Source organism: Phodopus roborovskii, unplaced genomic scaffold, assembly GCF_943737965.1.
Source record: "Phodopus roborovskii unplaced genomic scaffold, PHOROB, whole genome shotgun sequence".
In the NCBI taxonomy this organism is placed as follows: domain Eukaryota; kingdom Metazoa; phylum Chordata; class Mammalia; order Rodentia; family Cricetidae; genus Phodopus; species Phodopus roborovskii.
This window is the reverse complement of record NW_026126602.1, coordinates 2,292,482-2,314,046: the sequence shown is the minus strand read 5'-3', so window position 1 is coordinate 2,314,046 and position 21,565 is coordinate 2,292,482. Positions and strand designations below refer to the sequence as shown.

Sequence of the window (21,565 nt, the reverse complement as noted above, 5' to 3'; positions counted from 1 at the left end):
CCACTTTCTCCGCAGCCCCGTGGTTTCGCTCTATCCCCAAGATTGCCACCAGGGGGCACCCGTGACTACCTACCACTGACAGCTGGCTGGAGAGGCAGAATGGGACAGCATTTGTCTGCAGGCTTAGAGCAGTAGTGCCTTATCAACCAGCCTCCCGCCAGTGGCTTCAGAGATCTGGATCTTGTTGCCTCTGATTGGAAAGGATTCCAGAAATTCTAGCTTTGCGTTATCTCTGTACTGCTAATAAGTAAAGAGGCTTGTTTGCCTCTGATGTGAGGTGTTCAAGAACAAGACCAGACATCTGCCTGAGGGCTCCCAGAAGTGCCGAGGTAGAAAGCATCAGTTTGTTTACTTTGTTTTTTGAGACAGGGTTTTCTGCAAGATAAACTAGTGCTCTCAATTGGTGAGCCATCTTTCTAGCCCTCCGATTTTAGTTTTAGAGATTTATTTTTGCTTATTAGAAACTGTGTGTGAGTATGTATGTGTGCCCAGGGAGGCTAGAACAGGTATTTAGGCAGATATGAACAGTTCAACATGGATAGTGGCAAGAGCCATACTTGCTGAACCATCTATCTAATCTTATTTTAAATCGTGTGTGTGTGTGTGTGTGAATTTATGTGTGTTTGAGTATGTGCACGAGTGCTTGCACCAGAAGAGGCAGAGTCATCAGATCCCCTGAAGCTGTGGTTACAGATGTTGGGAAATTCCCAGTGTGTCCTCTGAGCTCTTAACCACTGAGCTGTCTCTCCAGCCCTGCACAGGTAGAAAGGACAGCCATGAGCAGCGCAGAAGCTAAGCTGAGGTCTGAACACAGAACCAACTGCAGGCTGAATGCACTCCCTGCAGGGCTTTGTGAGCCTATTTACTTTCCTTCCCAAGTGTCTTGCTCCAGAAGAAGCCAGGGACAGAAAGAACCTCCCCAGTCCCCCAGAGCCATCAAAGGCACCTGTGAAGGAAGAGACCTTCTACATTCCTGCTTAGTTTACTGTACAGTGGCAGAGGAGGCCCGGCTTTAGTCTGTGTGGTGTGTTGATAGATATTTAGTGACCGACTCTTCCCACAACGACTTGTCTTTCCCATTCCTGACTCTGTGGGGTAAATCACCCCACCACGGCTGAGCCAAGCATCAGTGGGAGTCCACCGAATGCTGAGCTGGGAATGGCTTTCAGAAGCCTGTGTGTACCTAGTAGGATTCAAACATGGGTGAGGCCTCAAGAGCACTGCTCATAATAAATCCAATGAGATGACCAGAAAGTGATGAGCTTAAAATTTTTAACTGTGATGAAATAGACACGGCAAAGTTTACCGTCTTAACTATTTAACTGCTGAAATCTGTCTACCATGCTGAAATCTCTGTCTGTTGGCTCTTGTTTCCCCCTCCACCATCCTCTGGTGACGTCCACTTTACCTCCTGTGAGATGACTACTGTACATGGTGTGTGTGGCTCTTCTGTTTCACTCAGCATACTGTATCCAAGGTTGCTCTAGGCTACAGTCACAGGGCTGCCTTCACCCCCCAAGGCCGAGCAACATCCCCGGTGTGTATGGAGATACCACCTTTGCTTTGTGGGCCAACACCTGCCTGCTCACACCTCTTGGCCGTTATGAATAATGTTGCTATAAACACGCATATAGAAATCTTTTTGAAATTCTGCCTCCAGTTCTTTTAGACAATGGAATGGATGCTGTTCTGCTGTGGTGGGTGACAAAACACAGGCATCTATATTTCCGGGCTGTATGGAAATCCATAAAGATTGTTTTCTATCATCCTGGCTGTCCTGCTTGGTCTGGGCTCACTGGGAACAGCCCTGAGGGCTCTGCTGCTTCACAGTGTGGGGACAGCCACAGGAGACTGTCTGCATCAATAGTTATTACTTGCCACATTCATTTCATCATCTTGAGGGGGGGAAAGGCTTTTTATTCTATGAATGCAATAACTTCATGTGGCCTAGCTATGTGCTGTGGTTTTCCCACATTTACATAGGTGAGTATTTCTCATGTTTTATGGTCTCCAGAGGGCTTTCTCTCTGTCATCTCTGTGGTACACACACATGGGTGTGTGGGTGCGTGGGCCAGTGCTTGCAGAGGCCAGCGCAGGGCAGTGGGGATCCTTTTTTATTACTCTACAGCTTGTCTTTCTCACTGAACTGGAAGCTGGCCATTTCAACTAAGATGGCAGGCCAACAACCTCTTGAGATTCACTCACCTCTCCCCTCCATTACACGAAGCCCTGCCCTGCCTTTTACAAGGAGCTGGGAATTTGAACTCAGGTCCTCCTGCTGACAGAGGAAGAGTTCTTACTGAGTCACCTCCCAGCTATGAGGTTTTCCTAACAAAAGAAAGAAGCTGCATTAGCCTGCAAGAGTCTGACCAGCAGCTCGGTAAGACACTCAGCCTGGCTGAGCACACTCCTGGTGCTCGAAGAGATTGTAAAAGTCCTTACTCCAAGAGGAGCAGAAAGCGGTAACTATGGAAACAGAGCATCCGGAATGTTTTTGCTCATTCCTGCAGTTTGTAGCCTGCCACTGAGGATGTTGTTTAATATGTATGTAGCTGTTCTACGTCAGGAAGAATAGTGGCGTTCTTTTGTCATGGCTTGGATGTTTACCTGCCAGCCCTCTTGCTTCAAGAAGGTGCCCACCTGCCAGGGAACCACCTTGGCTACCTATGAGTCCCTCTTGATCATCAGCTCTTCCCGAGGGCTTTGAACAGACAATCTCCATATCTGATGTTTTAATGAAGTCACCATTTTTTGCCTCAACATCTTCTCTCTCCATTTGGATCAGTTTATTGTGGGACAAGCAGCCAGACCTGGATTCAGATGACATTCTCTGTATTCTTTAATTAGCACAGGACAAGAGAAAACAGATGCAAGATAATGCAGGGTTTTTTGTTTTTGTTTTTTAAAGCCAAGTGCCAGCACAGCAGGCAATGTATTAAGATGTAAGAATGTTGGGCTGGAGAGATGGCTCAGTGGTTAAGAGCACTGCTGCTCTTCCAGAGGACCCAGGTTCAATTCCTAGCACACACATGGCAGCTCACACCTGTCTGTAACTCCTGTTCCAGGGATCTGATGCCTTCATACACACACCTGCAGACAAAACACCAATTTACATAAAATAAATAATAACAGTAAAGAATGACTCTACCAGGACGATATTTAAAAAAAAAAAAAAAAAAAAAAGCAAAGGGGTCAAGACCAGGTTACAGAAACCCACAGAGACAACAGACCCGAACATGGGTCTCAGTTAGAAGGCCTGGGCAGTTTACAGAACCTCCCACAATGGAATCAGGATGTATCCCTGGTGCACGAAAGAACTTTGGGAACACATTCCCCGTGGAGGAATACTCCCTTAACCTAGAGACAGGAGAGAGGGCCTAGACCCTAATCCAAATGACTTGACACATTTTGATGATCCCTCCTGGAAGGCCTCACCATCCCTGTGGAGTGGGTGGGGAATGGGATGGGAGGGTGTTGGGGGGGACATGGGGGATGGGAGGGAGAGGGAACTGGAATTGATATGTAAAATAATAAAAAAAAAATAAGATAATTAAAAAAAAGTTAGGATACTAGGAATGTGGTGCCAATAGGGGCACTCATTCCAGAAGGACTGGAATGGCAAGGTCACCGAAACCCTGAGAAGATACCAGGACAGCAATTAGTTCAAATTTCATTCCCTCCAGGGGGCACGGACACCAGAGTACCGCCCCCAAACACACACACATACAGTGGGGGGGGGGGAGACACGGGGGTGGGGGAATACAGGTCTCAGTTTACTGGTGTGTGGTTCAACAGTCTTTGGAGGGATGGAGCGACACAGAACCCACATCGCATGTCAAATGGTGGCAGCCAGGCTGTCAAATGCAGCCGGAGCTCAGGCCGTGCACCCCTGGATGCTACAGCTTGTGATGTGTCTGTGCAGACACCATCAGTGTGTGCGTGGCGCTTCTTTGAGAGGGAGTGGGCAGCCTGGCACCGGCTCTTTCTGCTCATTGGTTCTCCAACAGTTCCCCCACTTTAAAGAAGTAGCTGGCGGCAGCTTTCTCAACCAGCTTCCTGTTGAACACAGTGCCACCCACAACCCTGTGCCAATGCACTTCCCCTGAATAGCTGCCTCCCTGTCCCACTTTTCATGAGGCGCTGGAAATAGCTAGTAAATAAATTTCTTATCTATGCATCTTATGTAACTATGTATCTATATGTGGTTTCCATGTAATTTTTGCTGACAATTCTTTTATTCACTAGACCTAGAGCCCCATTGTATAGTGTTGTTTTTTAAATTAATTATTTTACATGCATTGGCATTTTGCCTACATGTATATCTGTGTGAAGGTGTCAGAACTCCTAGAGCTGCAGTTACAGACAATTGTGAGCTGCTATGTGGATGCTGGAAATTGAACTCAGGACTTCTGGGAGAACAGCCAGTGCTGTTGACCACTAAGCCATCTCTCCAGCCCTCCCCCCCCCCCCCCCCTTTTTTTTTTTTTTTTTTTTTTTTTTTGGTTTTTTTGACACAAGGTTTCTCTGTAGCTTTGGAGGCTGTACTGGAACTAGCTGTTGTAGACCATACTGATCTCAAACTCACAGAGATCCACCTGCCTCTACCTCCCAAATGCTGAGATTAAAGGGATGTGTCATCACTGCCCAGTTGTGTAGTGGTTTTTGTGGAGATTCTACTGAGTAGATATGAAAAATTAAGTCATTGGCAGTTGATGGCTGAAATCATCTCCAGCACAATTCCTTCCCTTAAAGTCTGGGAGCTTCTGTGGAAATGCCAACAGCTTAGCCACATGGTTAGTTACTAGCCTTGTTTGTGAATACTGTTATAATTAATTTGTCAAAACCTTTGGTGTGTGTGTGTGTGTGTGTGCACATGCACGTGAGTGCATATGTGTACATGGGTGCACTGGTATTTATGGACACATTGTTCTGTTATGTTTGCTTTTTGAGACAACATCTCTCTATTATGTTGTCCTGTCTGTCCTGGAACTTTTTCTGTAGGCTGGTCTCGAACTCACAGAGATCTACCTGCCTCTGCCTCCTGAGTGCTGGGATTAAAAGCTACTACATCCGGTTAATTTTTTTCTTGCAATAATTTTGTTTTATGTTGTTTAGTACAGGATCTTGCTATGTAGTCCAAGCTGGCTTTGAACTCAGTGCCCTCTGGCCCCCTGCTCTCAAGTGCTGGCATTACAAACATTTGCAGTTCAACCTGGCTGAGCCTTCCTCTCCCTCCTGTCTTCCCTTTGTGGTTTGTGTCTATGCAGTTGATACTTGAGGGGATCAGAGGATGACCTCGGGTGTCCATCCTCACCTTCCCCTTGTTAGAGGCAGGGTGCTGTGTCTGGATGCTACACACACTGGATGGTCCAAAGCTTTCCTGGGATTCTGTAGATGCAGAGGAGCTTTGGGACACCTCATCTGGCTTTACCTGGGGACTGAGAATCTGAACTCAGCCTCTTCGTACAAATGTGCCAAGCACTTTACCTACTGAGACATCTTCCTAGCTTGCACCTAACATTTATTTATTATTTATTATTAAAAACAAACAAACAAACAAACATTGGTTTCTTCTGGAAACAGTTGTATTAATTTGTCTTCAAAGGAAATCTTGTTTCTTTTAGGCCATGAGATTTATTGGGATATGTTTTTAATATTTTCTTGTCATTTTCATTTCAGTAGCATTTGCAATCCTATGTCCTCTAGTTCCCCAATGCTGCTGAATAGTTCCTTTCTATTCTAATCAGTCAGTTATAGCTTTATCAGCTTTACAGATCTAGTCAGAGGTAACTTTTGGTCTCTGTTTCTCATGGCCTATGTGCCAGGTGCCATTTCCAGGCTCCTGCCTTGAGTTCCTGCCCTGACTTTCCTTCATAATGGACTATAAGCTCTAAGATGAATTAAACCCTTTTCTTCCTCAAGTTGTTTTTGTCATGGTATTTATCACAGCAACAGAAAGCAAACTAGAACAGTCCTCATGATGAAGCCATCTGTGACGGCTAGATCTGAGAGGAGAGAACTGCAATTAAGAAAACACTTCCATGAGACTGGAGTGTAGGCAAGCCTGTGGGGCATTTTCTTAATTAGTAATGGTCCAGCTCATTATGGGTGGTGTTATTCCTGGTCTGGTGTCCTGGGTTGTATACAAAAGTGGCTGAGCAAGCTATGGGGAGCAAGCCAGTAAGCTGCATCAGCTCCTACCTCCAGGTTCCTGTCCTGTTTGAGTTCCTGTCCTGACTTCTTTCAATGATGGACTATGATGTAGTAAGCCAACTGACTCCTCCCTAACTTGCTTTTTGGTCATGGTGTTTTGTCATAGCAATAGAAAGCCTAAGACAAGTTGGCACCAGGTTAGTGGGGTAGTGCTGTGACAGACATGACCATGTTGTTTTGGGGAGGATTGTGGAAGGACTTTGGAACTTTAGGCTAGGAAAGCCATGGAGTGTTGAGAGCTCAGTGAGCTGTTCATTAGGAGTTTGAAAAATAGCATTGTTGAGGGCAGTGCAGAGGATGGAGGCCTGGCTTGTGAAGTTGCAGAGGGAAGTAAAGATGCTATCAGGCCATTTGTGTGAAGAATCTGTGGTGTCTGGTCAGCTGGGCCTGAGAAATCAATGGTGATTAACAAGAGCCCAGAAGTACTAAAGTAAAACCTTTGTTTTGCTGGGACAATGGATGCTGGTCAGCTGGGGCTGAAGAATCAGCTGTGATTAAGAAGAGACCACCATCACTGAGGTGAAATCTTTGGAAGTGTTTCCTGAGAGCACAGAGAAGCTGTTTCAGAAGTGGCTAAGACTGTACCTCGTGCTGGCAGTTAAACTTAGTAGTGTAAGCATCTCTCAGATGGTACTGGTTTTGAAGGCACAGCAGCAGCCGAAGCTTGGCACTGGGAGAGGCCAGGAGGGTCGTTGGTGAAGGTGCAGCCTCAGTAGCATTTGAAGGCCCCAGGACTGAAGGGGTCATGGAGAAAGTGGAGGCTTGGTGTCATGAGGAAAGCCAATGAGAGGCTATTGGTGAAAAGGGCAGCCTAGTTGCAGCAGAAGACCCCAGTGTTTTTGTGACACTAGTTACGTTGGGATGACCACCACGGACAGCAGCAGCTGTGGAGTGGAGCAGCCAGAGCCTGGAAGACAGCTGTGTGTGCTGCAGAGGGCAGAGCTGGAGAACTGACCCAAGACCCTTAGAAGAGCCGGGAAACTCATAAGTGGATCATGGACACTGGGCACAGCATTATTTATATTGTTAGAAGAGCCCGGAAACTCATAAGTGGATCATGGACACTGGGCACAGCATTATTTATATTGTTGGGAGTTTGGTTTTGCCTTGATCTGATTGTGACTGTGTCCTGATTCTCCATTCTTGAAGTAAAAAAGTAGCTTAATAATTTTTACAGGAGTCCACAGTTGAGAGATTTTTGAACTTTTAAAAGATTTTGGCTTTTTAAAGGGATATTTAAGGGATAGGACGTTCTATTTATTTATTTATTTATTATTTATTTATTTTTGAGTCAGGGTTTCTCTGTAGACCAGGCTGGCCTTGAACACCCTCATCCCCCAATCTCCTAGTGGGACTGGGTATTTTAAAGGGACTCAATTTTTAATGTGTTTGAATTTTTGAAGAGTGTAGGCCTTTTAAAGTGATTTATGTTTTTAATGTGAGACCTTGCGGATGAAGGAGAAAGGAAAGGTTGCGGTGTAATGGTGATGTGTTTGTGTGTCAAGTTGAGGGGTCAATTGTGCTGGAGAGTTTTATGTCAGCTTGACACCAGCTAAAGTCATCTGAGAGGAGGGGGCCTCAATTAAGAAAATGTCTCCATAAGGTTGGGCTGCAGGCAAGCTTGTAGGATATTTTCTTAATTAGTGATTGATGGGTGGTGCCATCCCTGGGCTGGTGGTCCTGGGTTCTTTAGGAAAGCAGGCTGAGCAAGCTTGAAGAGCAAGTCAGTAAGCAGCATCCCTCCATGGCCTCTGCATCAGCTCCTGCCTCCAGGTCCCTGCCCTGTTTGAGTTCCTGTCCTGCTTCCTTTCAGTGATGGACTACAATGTGGAAGTGATGAGTGTAAGCCAAATAAACCTTTCCTCCCCAAGTTGTTTTTACCATGATGTTTACCGAATGGTGAAAGGCCAAAGGCAATAGTAAGCCAGCGGATGCTGTGTGAAGTACCTATTGCTAGTGTCTTCTTTAGTCCCAGTTACATCTGAGATGCAAACCTTTCCGGCCTAGTCTTCCTTTTGTTAAACAAACAAACAAACAAACATTATTTTATGTGCATTGATGTTTTGCCTGCATGAATATCTGTGTGAGGCTGTTGGATCCCCTGGAACTGGAGTTACAGACAGTTGTGAGCTGCCATATGGGAGCTGGAAATTGAACCTAGGTTCTCTGGAAGAGCAGCTAGCACTCTTAACACACAGTTATTTTTTAACTGTGTGTGCGTGTGTGGTGGGTATGGATATATGCACATGTGAAAGCAGGTGCCTTGAAGTCAATAAGAGGGTACCAGATGCCCTGGAACTGGAATTGGAGGTGGTTGTGAGACTGGATCTGGGTGCTGGGATCTGAACCTGGGTTGTCTTGTAAGAGCAGCAAGTAATCTTAACTGCTGAAATATCTCTGTAGGTCCTGCCTAGATCATTTACATTATTAATGTACAATTTTATGAGTAGGAAATCACTAACATGAACTAGAATGGATCTCCTTCTGTTTTACATGTTAGAGTTTTAGGCATGAATGCTGTCAATAAAAGTTTTGCCATGCTGAGCCTGTGAGATAGCTCAGCGGGCAGAAGCACCTGCTGCCAAGGTTGATGGCCCAAGTTTGGTCAGCCACCTTGTGCAAGAGTAGTCCTCTTACTTCCATACCCATGCTGCCACTCACACTCATGCACACACAGATACAAACTTATAATTGAAAAAATTTACTGTCAGAAAAACTTTCGATTTGAAAGTAACAGGAACGGACAAATAGCATATTCACCCAACATATATTTATTAGCAAGGCTGTTGGTTTTGCGTTATACTTCCTGTATGTGACCTATGGATTAGGGTTAAGGTGCCATTCATGTAGGATCACAGGGCTAAACTGCTTAATATGTAGGCAGAATGATGCCAGGGGGCTTTGATTCTGAGAATTTTGAGATAACATGAAGATTATTGAGAACATTTTCCAAGTTCCCAGTTAAGAGCACTATACAGGCTGCAGTTAAGAGGGGAGTGTTATTTACAGGGGAGACTAGGCTGTGGGAGCGTTGAGACCAGAGAAGGCAATGGGAAGATACAGGATGCCAGCTAGCCACCAGCAGCTGGACAAGACAAGAAGCAGTCTGCCCATAGCCACTTCAAAGGGGTGAGAGACTGCAGTTACCTTGATTTCAATTCAGTGACATAAATGTATTCTGCATGTAGGGCTCCTTCCAGAACTGGGAGAGAGTACATTTTTGGCAGGTATATCCAGTCTTTGACAATCTGATGCAGTATTGCTACCCACAAGGCTCATGTACACATGGTACAAACAAGTTTAAAAAAAAAATAAAGTTTTGTGTTATATTCAGTTATCCTAGGCTGGAGAATCCTGGGAGCTATCAGATTTGTAGTAATGTCACTATGGGAGAAAACTAATATATATGGTCAAAAACAAAGCAGTCAGTATGCTAGATGGTTCAGTCAGGAAAGTGCTTTTCATGCAAGCATGAGGTCGTGAGTTTGAATCCCCAGCACACACATAAAAGTTGGATGTGATGGCATAAAATTGTAATGCCTGAGGGGTAGAGATGGGATCCTAGAGTTTGCCAGCCTAGCCAATCCAAGAGTTTTTGGTTCAGTGAGAGACCTAGTCTGCAAGTTGTTCTCTGACCTCTGTGCACATGCTGTGATACACACAGACACACATACACACTCAAATATAGTAATAACAATGGTGAGGACATTGAACCCTGGCCTCCATGTACATATGCACTGCCACATGGGCACACACACACATACACCCATACACATGTGCCCACACTCATACATACTGTCCCCTACATGTCCACCTACCTGCATGCAAAAAATCAAGCAAGCCTTCTGTAACACTAAAGTTCTGAGACACTGGTGGTCCTTTGTATTCTTTTATAGAATTACAAATGTAGACCATTCTCTACATTTAGCTTTTGTACCTCTTCAGAATATTCTGGAATTATCACCTGTTTTATTCAGCCATGTAGCCCATAATTTCAGTAAGTGATTGTTATATTATTCTGATTTCACTGTTACTATGATGATGATATGATGAATAGCAATAGTAATAGGCTGGGACCTTACTCTCTCCTTGTCTGTCGCTCAAAGCAGAGTCTACCAGGATGTAACAGTATGGGAGCCGGGGCCCTGATTCCTGGCACCTGCAGGGGCGCCTGACACAGATAACATGCAATTGTTGGGTTGATGTGCTATTGGTCTATTCCTCTGTTGCTGTTATAATGAAGTAGCCCCCACCCCCACCTTCCCAAAAGAACCTATATCAAAACCCTAAACCCCTTATAATTTGGAGTTCAAAGAGAACACAATTTCTCTTCCTAGGTAAAAAGCCAGTGTCTGTGAGGTATCTGGGATTTATGTTCATCAATTGGACCAAAGCACAGTGAGAGTGTCCTCTAGGGTTACCTTGGTAACCATGGTAAGGGATGGTTACCAAGGAAACTGCATCTGTCTAATTACAGAATAAGCTGTTAACAAATACTGCCACCTTTGGAGTCTGGCAGGAATGAGTTCCAGCCTGGGACTGCCAGTCACTATGACCTTTTCTAACTTTCCCTAAGGTCTTCTGGTTTCAGCTGCTCTTTTATCAGTATCATCCAGTCCTTTATTTTATGCTATTACAGCTTGGTAGCGAAAGTACTGGAAGCCTAGTGTAAGGTCCCCCCCTAAACCTGTTTTGAAGGCATCTATCTCCTTTTAAAGCCCTGCATGTTAGTTTGTATGTTCCCTGAATTTGTTGTGATGCTATGGAACAGATGCGGCATGGAACAGCAGCCCAGCACAGCTGCATTCCAACCTCTCCAGCCAGGACTCATTTTCTTATTCCCCAGGACACTTAGGCATCTGTTAGTGCACATAGCAGGCAGGCCTTGGCCTCATTCTCTCTGCCCTGACCCCTCACTTACCCTGCAGCCCATTCATGCCAGTAGTTTGTATATTAGGTTTTCAGATGCTCTAACTAGAAAGACAAACCTTTTGCTTTCTCATTATACATTAGCTGTATACTCCTTTCAGGGAGGAGATTCTCTTAGAGGTAAAATGAATCCCAAACCACCTTGCCACCATGGCTGCAGTAGACTTCAATATCCCTTTCTTTTTGTAACCTTATGCTTCCAACTTCAGCCATAAAGATTAATGTTTGGTTTCCAGTTCAAATCTCTCGCAATCCCCACTGGTTTATATGTGGTGCTCTCATCTTGACTTGGACTTTAATGAGTATCTCGAACCTTCCCAATGCCCCAGACCTACTTTCTCTTACAGGACTTTCAAGCATGGTCATCTGCTCAGGTAAAATATCTTGGACTTAAGTTTGTCTGTCTGTCCATGTGGAGGCCAGAGGGCTCCCTCAGATGGGGTCCACCTTAGTTTTTTTCAGTCTCCCTTGCGTGGTTTCCAGAGCAGGCTGGTCTAGCCAGTGGGCCCTGGGGCTGCGCCCTCCTCCTTCAGCCTTGGGATGACAAGCACATGTCACTACCTGGTTTGTCCATGAGTTCTGGGAACCAAACTTCTGTCTTTACTGCCCATTTGAAGCCATCCTTCTCAAGTGCCTTACTGAACAGATTCACTCAGCAAGTACTTTCTACTTTGGAACAGGGTCTCTATAAACCTCCAACTGCCCTATAACTCACTGTATACCAGGCTGGCCCCAACTCATACACAGCCTCCTACCTCTGCCTCTAAAAGCATGTGTCACTACAGCTGGCCAGTAAGCAATTTTTAACAGTCCCCTCTAAACACACATAGGCAGATGAACCCCTCTGCTCCAAGCTCTTTTCTGTACAGAAGGCAGAGTCTTCTCCATCGCAGCTCCATCGCAGCCCCCTTCTGTGTCACACATCGCTGCTGTCCCTGCCCTCTGCTCCCTCTCAACCCTGGATTAATGCTCCCCTCTGTTCAACTGCTTAGGCCGCTGGATCTGCTGGGTCAGTGACCCAGACTGACATGGTGAGCATCCTTGGCTTTCTTCTGTGCTTGCTCAGCGGCCCTGGCTTTTCCCTTGTTGCTTCCCATTAGTTATAATGAATTCTAGATCTCATTTGCTCTCTCCCCTTCACGAGGTTGTAGGTCGAGGGCAGGGATTTCTTTCCCTGATGTAGGCAGAGTCATGTCGAACTTGAAGTCCCCCTCTCCCCCTTTTCTAACCAAGCCCCTTTACTGAAATAACAGAAAGTCACACAGAGTTCTGGAGTTGAAAATAAAAGCCAAAGACCACACATTAGTTTGTCAACATGTAATGCCCTGGGTTTATTTTGTGAGAATTCTATCACAATGTTTCCAGGTGGGATTAAAAACCTTAAGGATAACGTATGCCATTGGACTGGGCATTCAGACTTCGGTACTGACAAAGCACTAGTAGTAGTCTGGTAAGTACCGTTCTCTTCACAGAAGAGAGGTCAAATATTTCCAAAGGAAGGCACCCGATATTTGTGGCTCTGGCCTCGCAGCCTTCTGGAGAATCTTAAAAGGAAAAAAGCTGGCTGGCTGTTTTACAAACTGGAATGACGATACACGGACAGCAATTACTGCATTCTTCTCCCCTATAGCCTTTCTGTAAGAACAAGTAAAGAATGAAGCCTTTAAACGATTCCACAATAAAAAAGTACATTTTTTTTTTTTTTGTGCTAAAAAAAGGGCAAGACAACATAAACTCCAGTTGTAAGGACTCCATTTGCGTACTTGATTTAACACTTTTTGGTGTGGAAGGAAATGGGACGACTGGGCTGTTTGCAGAGCAGCAACATAACATTAGTGCTTTAAGTACCAGGGGCCGCCCAAGCTTGCAGGCGGGCAGGCGGGGACGGGAGGGTTCAAGAGACTTCATTTTTAGCTTGTTGCGCGTCCTAATGGTAGTAGACCAGGAAGATCCCCATTGAACAGTACATTCCCCGTTTTAAAAAACTGATGCCTTTTTTTTTTTTTTGTAAAATTCTGTATGTATGTCACCATTTTTTTTTCACATGATACACAGAAAACTCAAGGACCCAGAGGGAACCAAGTTATGTTATACCATTTACAAAATACCAAGGAGTCCACAGCTACCTAACACATTTACTACAGCACAGGAACCAATGAGGGTACAGTGTACAAAACCTGTAAACACGGCACAATAAATAGACAGCAGGTTCCGCACCATGCACATGATGTAATGACAACAGCTACACAGCTCACAGCTCACACTCTTGTTGCAGTTTACCCCCCCACCCCCACCCCCAAGTGCAAAGCATCACAAATGAACATTTCTGTATTCAAGTAACATATATACAAGGGTATTACAAATATGCAGTACTATACAGATAATTGCTGTATTCTTAATTTACAGATGTTGATTTTTTTCCTATTAACAGTAAGAAAAGTTGAAGCATGAGAGATGCGCAGTGCTGCCGAGTCCCCACAGCTGCCATGGAAACGCATGTGTGCATTCCATCCTCCCCTGCGTTCCAACGCCTCTGATGCATAGCACCTGATCATGTCCCCAGGCTGCAGTCCTCCTCCCAGGAAGCTACGTCACCTCCATTGCTACTGTGTTGTCTGCTATATTGTTCAGTGCTGGCTTTTCCGACTCATGGTTTTCCCTGCTGGGATAAAAGTTCAGTTACTGAACTGTCATGCACAAACTGAGCAAACGAAGAAAGAAGCATTAGTAGTTACCTTTAATGACGGGAAGAAACTTTACTCATGTGACAATGGAACAAAGAGGAGGGTGAACTTTTATAATTATGAAAAACAGGCAAGCAGAAATCAGGTATCAACAGTCAATTCCATGGCTGACTGTACTGATGAAAACCTGTAGAGGGGCCCAAGTGACCAGGACCTTCACACTAACTACCAAACACGCCCAGCTCTGAAAGTGATAGTGTGGCTGCCTTCCACACTCACTTCTTTATTTATTGTGTATGCACATACACAACTGTGCTCATGAGAGTATCTTATAGGTGGACTGTGGCGGAGTTACTTCCTCTTCTGTCTTGTAGATTCTGGGGAGCGAACAGCTTGTGAGGCTTGGTGGCAAGTACCTTCCCAGTAAACCAGCCTGGCAGCCCTAAGCCTCCATTCTGACTTTGGTGTGTGTATGTGCATGGGGAGGCCAGAGGCAGAGAATGGGACCTTTCCTATCACCCTTCACCCTATTTCCTGACATAAGGCTTCTTGCCAAACCTCAAGATCACAGAGTTAGCTAGGCTGGGACCTGCCTATCCCATAACTTCCCACACCCCCTACAGTACAGGGTTACAGGCATCCAATACTATATGTAGCTTTTTTTTTTTTTTTTTTTTTTTAAGTGTGGAATCTGGGAAGCAGCAAGCAACTTACCAACTGAACCAACACCCTAGGCGTGAACCCCTTTTAACCCTTTACAGAATTGTGTGTGTGCATGCGTGTCTCAGAGGACACCATGCAGGAGTTGGTTCTCTCTCTCCACCACACGGGTGCAGTAGACTGTCACACTTGCAGGCAAGTACCATTACCCACAGAGCCATTTCCCCCCTTCCAACCCCAAAGCCTTTCTTAGTAATTTAACATACAAACAAATATGATTCATGTCAGGACTTTAAATCTGGGTCCTAATGAACCTCACTAAGTAAGACAGATACTATCAGAACACTAGGGCCATCTATAGGGATCCCTGGAAAATCCACTGACCTCTAGGAATTTGCTTCCTGCTTTTAGACAGAGACAGGGATCTGAGAAGTCCCATATACCATAATGTCCCTATATTAGTACAATTCCACAGCAATGAAAGCCACAATGGTTGGAGATGGGGGAAGAGGGAACTGCAGTTGGCTGGTAAGCCATGACTAGACCAACAATGTACATACTGAAACTGAGCAGACAGGGACCTGTGGGTGTGTAAAGGAAAGGCTACCAATAAACTGCTAGAAAAACTCCTCTCCCTGCCACTCCCCACTCTTGGCTAAAGAAATCTTAAAGTTGGTCCAACACAAGTTGCTGTGTGTTCTGCCTCCTCCTGTAATTCCTTTTCTGGGTTCCTAGGAAAACCAAGTACTTGTTTGCCCTGAACACTTGCATTTCCTCAACTTTATATTTCTGTTTATCCACTCCATCGTCTGAAAATGCCCCTTTTCTTCATCCAATCAATTATTACTTCAGGTAGAATCTGATATTTTATAGAACATACTCAGAATTCCTGTGGTGTATAAACATTTCTCTTTGTTTTGAAATGATAGTGACTGTCTATACAATGAATTGGACAACATACAGTGCTTTAAGATACATCCAGAATGGCTTTCACCTATTACCTGCACCATCTTTTAACATTAGCTTTCATATTTTAGGTTTATTTCTTGCTAATCTAAAAAATCTAGGTCTTTGTTGCCTTTTCTTTTAGTACCTTGCAACAGCAGGGTTTTAATTATAGTTGATTCTGAAACTGTAATACAGCCTTAACAAAATGCTAAACTGTCAACTGAAATTCAAGAAGGCAAGTGAGCAAAGAAACAATGCCTCGATTAAGCGTCACTAGGCATGAATGTCATTTCCACTATTGAGAGTAACTTGAAGATTATTGAAGGAAGGTTTACCAATTCTGCTCACACAGTAAGCTACAGACAAAACCAGCAATACAAACATCCTAAAAAGAACATCCTCCACCCAAAGGCTGGGGAAGAGCGAGAACATTCTAAGTTATTGCTGAACAGACACACATGCAGGCAAAACACCAATGCAAACAAAATAAATTATAAAAGGAAAGAGAGAGAGAGAGAGAGAGAGAGAGAGAGAGAGAGAGAGAGAGAGAGAGAGAGAGAGAGAGAGGGGTCCAAGTCACTATCTAAGTGAGTGGACTGGCTCATTAAACTGAACTAAACTCAACTAAAACTGAATTCAACTAACATAGAATTACAGCATCCACATACTCAGTTCTTAAATAAACTAGGAGTTCTTTTATCTACACATTTTCAATGCATAGAAGGAAGAGTAGAGAAGACTCCAGGAAAGCCACTCCAGAAGGCTAAAGTTAGGGGCCTTACTCTTCAGATATTTTTTTTTAATTTTTTTATTTCTTTTTACATTCCAACCACAGTTCTCCCTCCCATGCTCCTCACCTTCTCCCTAGCCCACCCCCAGTCCACTCCTCCTCATGGGTAAGAGCTCCCGTGAGGAGTCAACACAGTCTGGCACAACAGGTTGGGGTAGGACCAGGCCCCTCTCCCATGCATTAAGACGTACATGGCATTCCACCATGGGGAGTGGGCTCCAACAAGCTAGCTCATATACCAGGATTGAATCATGGTCCTACCGCCACTGAGCATGGCATCCCACGCTAAGGAACGGGCTCTTCTCAAACTTTTTAAGCTTAGGATAACTACTCACCTTGGAACTGAATCTACAGAGGATGATGAGGGGACCTTGGAAACTTGACAGTTTGCCGCGGCAGCCAGCTTTAAGGCAGATGACGGAACAGCACTTAAAGTCCTAGGTATATGTCGTGCATTTATTGGGGCGATAGAGTTTACAGTGGGGACTGATGAAGGTACAGTTAATCGAATGTTGTTCCCAAACAGAACCTGAGTTGTTGCAGAATTGGCAGCAGTTACTTGATGACTCAGTGCACTGTGGGAACCCGCAGTCTGTGTGATATTTGAAGGCTGTAACAAAGTTGAACCTGCTGTCGACGGACTCGTATGCATAAGCGCTGTTGGTGTAGTGCTACTGAGGTGTAAGCCCTTGTATACTCCTGGGGAGAGAAAGAGAGCATGTAAACACTGCGCTCTGTGCCTGGATACAGATAGGTATGCAAATTAACACCACAGGGCCATGCAGATGTCTCTGTCCTCACCTGAGGCTGGAAGGACGCCATTCACCCCAATCCCAAGCACCACATCATCCTTCATCTTGAATCCCATCAGCTGTTCTGACGTCATCAAAGCAGAAGCAGCAAACTGCGCACTAGCAGAATCCAAAGTCTTAGAAACAAAACCCTGAAAGGAAAACACAAAAGAAAGACCATCAGGGTAACAGTCTTGAATCAGTATAAAGACACACAGGCATACCCAAGTCAGCTTCAGCAGCACTAAAAGCCAGCCAGCTGGGCACTCAAACCTTAGTCTCTTTTCAACAGAAAACTTCATTAATTTATTAGGCTTAAACATTTTGACCTTCCTATAAGAGACTATAGAATGCACAAGTCAATTATAAAAATAAACCCTTTAGTATAGAATGTAACAACAGCAGAAAGTTCCAACTGGGAGATTAGAAATACATTTCTCAAATAGTTGAGTGCTGGGCAAACATAAGGCTTCCACGTAACCTCTATACACCCATTCTCTACCCTCCCCTCCTTCCTGCTCATACCCAATTATGACACAATCACAGATGCCTTTGAAATAGTAATACAGTCATTCCTTAATAAAAAACTAAGAAATGGCATAATTTAACTTAAAAATTTATGAAATTCCCTGAAGATGCTTAAAAGATTCAATTCCCAGCCTTCAGTCTCAAATCTTTTTATACAGCAAATATTTTTCCATGCTTTAAATTTCTAAGTGTTTTTAAAGAGCAGATCAGGTTTGGGTTTAATTCTGAAACTGGACAGTAAAATGCACAGGGCTCTAGGCTCTGAACAGTGCCATTACAGACTACAGGTCAGATGACAGCAACTTTACAGCTAAGGGAACTATGTTCTTATGTTACTTTGTACAATAGCAGCGGAAGGAACACCTTCCATACTCACCTGGGATGTTCTTTCTAAACCCTGAATATTCAGGCCAAAGCCACTTTTCTGCTGGTTAGATGCAAGGCTCTATGACAACACTTGGTAATTAGAGATGAACTCTGGTGGGAAACAATGAGGGATAATCATAAGACACACAAGTCCCTCACCTGTGGCGCGGCGGTGGAGGAATTACTATTTGCTTGCTGTTGTTGAGTTTGTGCAAGCTGCTGCTGCTGCATGAGCGCCAGTTGCTGCTGGTGTTGCTGGTATTGTTCGGCTGTAAATGCTGAACATAAAACAAGGAAACGATTCACAAAAATGCACAGACTCCACAGACATCTTACAACACTAAAAAAAAAATCCAGCATTAGAAAAGGGTGTTTTTGTGCAAAATGGAAGCATTTGGATAGACATGATTCTGCTAGAGTTCACTGCTAGATGGAAACCCAGCCTTTTCTGCCACAATTTACAAAAGTAGCTTCAATTTAAAGGAGGGGGAAAAAAAAAAAAGGGAAAAGAAAACAAAGCTTCCCGAATAACACAGAAAACTGCTGCTCTTCTAAAGCTGTAGTACTTGTGCTGGACGGAATAGGAAGTGCTCTTTTGTTCAGTCCACAGGCTTGGAGATGCACTTCGTCCTGAGCTTGAGGTGAAACCTGGTGATCACCATTTCACTTCTAGTTTACCCAGATCGCCATGCCAAGGTGCCAGGGCCTTCCCAAGAGGGCTGTGTGCATATTCTGTTAATGTCTACATAGCTTCTTATTTTAGTCATTAGAAAGGTTTCCTCTAATAAAAGGTAAATCCAATAGCTTATGACTTAAAAAAAAAAAAAAAAAAAGAGAGAGAAAGAAAAGGAGTTCCACTGTTAAGTCAATGAATTTTCCCCACCCAATTAACCCACCTGGACAAAATCCAGTCAATAAGAACGGAGTTATGCTGATTACTGTACAGAGTGATGACTGAGGAAAGACACTGTGTTATGCTACTTATGTGTGTCTATGGAGAGCTCAGTTCTAAAAAAGACAAACAAAAAAATGTTCATTTATTACCCCCAAAAGTGTGTGCAGTTTTAAAAAGGAAACCTGTTTCTTTATTCTTTTCCTTTGGCCAGTATAAAAAATAAAAAGGGGAGGGGAGGGGGAACACACAAATAAACAAAACAAAACAGAAAAAGAAAGAAAGAAAAAGAAAAGCACATAACCCTAGAGAACCACCTGACTACAAGGGACTTCCTTAAGAAACTTTCTTGTCTTAGTAAAGTTATTTTAAGGAAAAACAAAACAAAACAAAACAAAACAAAAAAAAAAAGTTTAGCACATATCCCCAGGTGCCAGGGCACCAACCGCTTATCCAAAGTTCCCTGAGCTCTAGTTTGCAGTTCTAAAACAACTCCCTGATTTGCTATGATGTATCTTTTAGTTGGAACATCTGCCCACCCCATTGAGTTTTCTAATTTTCATCACTAGACAACAGCTAACAAACTCAAGCCAAGGGCTTGAGGAAGCTCTGTCCAACTATTAGACAACTATTAGTGCCTACACACGTTCTTGAACTAAACTAAGTTGTGGACCACATGGGCAAAAAAGTACCTTCTCACTGGGAAATACTCCCATTGAGTCTTCTTCTGTGTGTGTTACAGCTCCATTTAATTGGTATCTGTTTTCCTACTGTTGGTAATCTACAGAACAAACTCTATGGGAGACTTACTGATACTAGGATTTTCCCCTAAATAAGACATAAGTAATTTCTTGTCATGTACACATCATGCAACAGAAGTGATTGGGTCAAAACCATGGAAAAACCTATGCAAATGAATGCTGCCTGGAATAAAAGGTTCATAGCTTAATTATTTCCCATAAAACAACTGTTTAAACCTTAAGATACTTAATTTATTAGCTATTTTTTTAAATGACTGTGTTTCAAAGTTATACTTTAATTTCCTAAAAGCAAATGTGCCACCCCAGCCTTTGCTTTTCCAATAGGGAATATTTAGTAATTAAAAAAGTATTTCTAGAAAGGTCAGGTCATTATGTACTTAGAAAAAATCGTAATTCAGCATTCACTTGAGACCTCTTGTATGAGTGAAAGCAAACAGAAATGCTCCTTAAAAATAACAATGTCTTTTCCTTGCAAAATCCTTTTCTGTATCTTTGATATTTGTGTTTTAGTTAAGCATCTAGTGGTAATTAACTGGGAACCAACTTTGATAAACTTCCAAATACTTCTGCCCTAGTTAAGTCAAGCTCATTCCAGTTTCTGTGGGTGTGTCAATCTCATTTTAGCATCTGTTTCCTGCCGATGAGGATGCAGAGATTAAGACATAACACTTAGCCTATAGCCAGTCAACTCTGCATGAGTCGGCTGTTTCTTAGATGGAGCTATTCTGATTGGAGTCTAGTTGTAAAATCTGGCCTGGATGTTTCTGGTAAATGATCTGAATTAACAGAGCAACAAGCAGGATGGCATGAAAGCGATAAAAGCCTATCACAAGCAGTGCCCTCCTTTGTGGTTCATCGTCTTCTTCTAAATGTATTTGACAAGAATTAACGGAGGTGACTGCTAAAGTCCTCTTAGCTCCCTCTCAGAAATAAAATTAAAGGATGTGAGTCTGTACAAAGATAAGGTAGTAAATATGGATAATTAAAATGTGAACTAGGTTTTACAGTCTCATCACAGAGACTGTAGAAGCATTCAAGGTCACTGGTCCATTCTAACTCCAGGTCTAATCAAACTCTCCATGAAATAAACTGAAAGCGGCCAACTTTCTGAAATTTCTAATGAACTGGGGCATCAAGGCAGAACATTTTCAGCTATTCATCTACTTCAAATAAAGTGCAGCAGTTAAATTTAACTCCCAAATTGGGGGCAAAGGCAACCAATCAAATCTAGAATCACAGTTGCTTTGCAGAACCACAAGGGCTGCGGTCAGTTCATACCTAACTTCCTCCTATAACCTCACACAGGAGATGAAGACTGAGGTCCTGGAGTCACAAAGTGGATAGAAGACAGACAACACCACCACCAAACAGAGAAAAACAGCTTTAGATTTGTAGTTCACAAGATATAATAAAAACTCACCTATATGAGCAAAATGCTTAAAAAAAAAATCCTCACACTCAGGGTACCTGACCAGCAAGAATATATGTGGGAAGGGAACTGTGTGGAATAAAGGCAGAAGTTAAGACTGGTCTAGGAGAGGATGTGGGATGTAACTTCATATATTTGGAGGCTAGTGTGGCAGTGGAGAGCAAACACACGTAGCATGCTTCTAAACTCAAGGAGGCTGATTTTGGCACAATGCATTGATAAACTTTCTAAGTAAGTTCCTTCAATATAGAATAACTTGATGTGTTTTATTTCCCCTCATCAGGAATACTAAAGTAGATGTCAGAAACTACCCTGTTTTTTGAGACAAGGTTTCTCTGTGTAACAGCTCTGTCCTGCAACTTGCTCTCTGTAGACCAGGCTGGCTTTGAACTCATAGAACTCAGAGTGCTGAGATTAAAAGCCTGTGCCACTGTCGCCGCCGCCGCCACCATCACCACCACCAGGAAATGTAGTGACCCAGTGTCTGGAATGGCCTAAGGTCCTATAAGCCCACATACCCCTGTGGCTGCAGCAATCTGAGGTGCTCAGCAGGGATACCAGCAAGAAATGAAGC

The 21,565-nt window shown here is 43.7% G+C and overlaps 1 protein-coding gene across 3 annotated transcripts in view; it reads right to left on the bottom strand.

Moving 5' to 3' along the window:
* Window positions 1-12,444: 12,444 nt before the first annotated feature.
* The window catches only part of Epc1 (enhancer of polycomb homolog 1), a 90,135-nt gene continuing 81,014 nt past the window's right edge, over window positions 12,445-21,565 (bottom strand). For 2 of the 3 annotated variants that reach the window (XM_051205610.1, XM_051205608.1), the window contains exons 11-14: window positions 18,069-18,187; window positions 17,026-17,167; window positions 16,560-16,923; window positions 12,445-13,804 (exon numbers count right to left, since the gene is read on the bottom strand). In XM_051205610.1, coding sequence (XP_051061567.1) covers window positions 13,729-13,804; window positions 16,560-16,923; window positions 17,026-17,167; window positions 18,069-18,187 — 701 coding nt within the window. In that variant the 3' untranslated portion in view covers window positions 12,445-13,728. The remainder of the gene's footprint in view (window positions 13,805-16,559; window positions 16,924-17,025; window positions 17,168-18,068; window positions 18,188-21,565) is intronic. The other variant, XM_051205609.1, reaches the window with a different exon arrangement.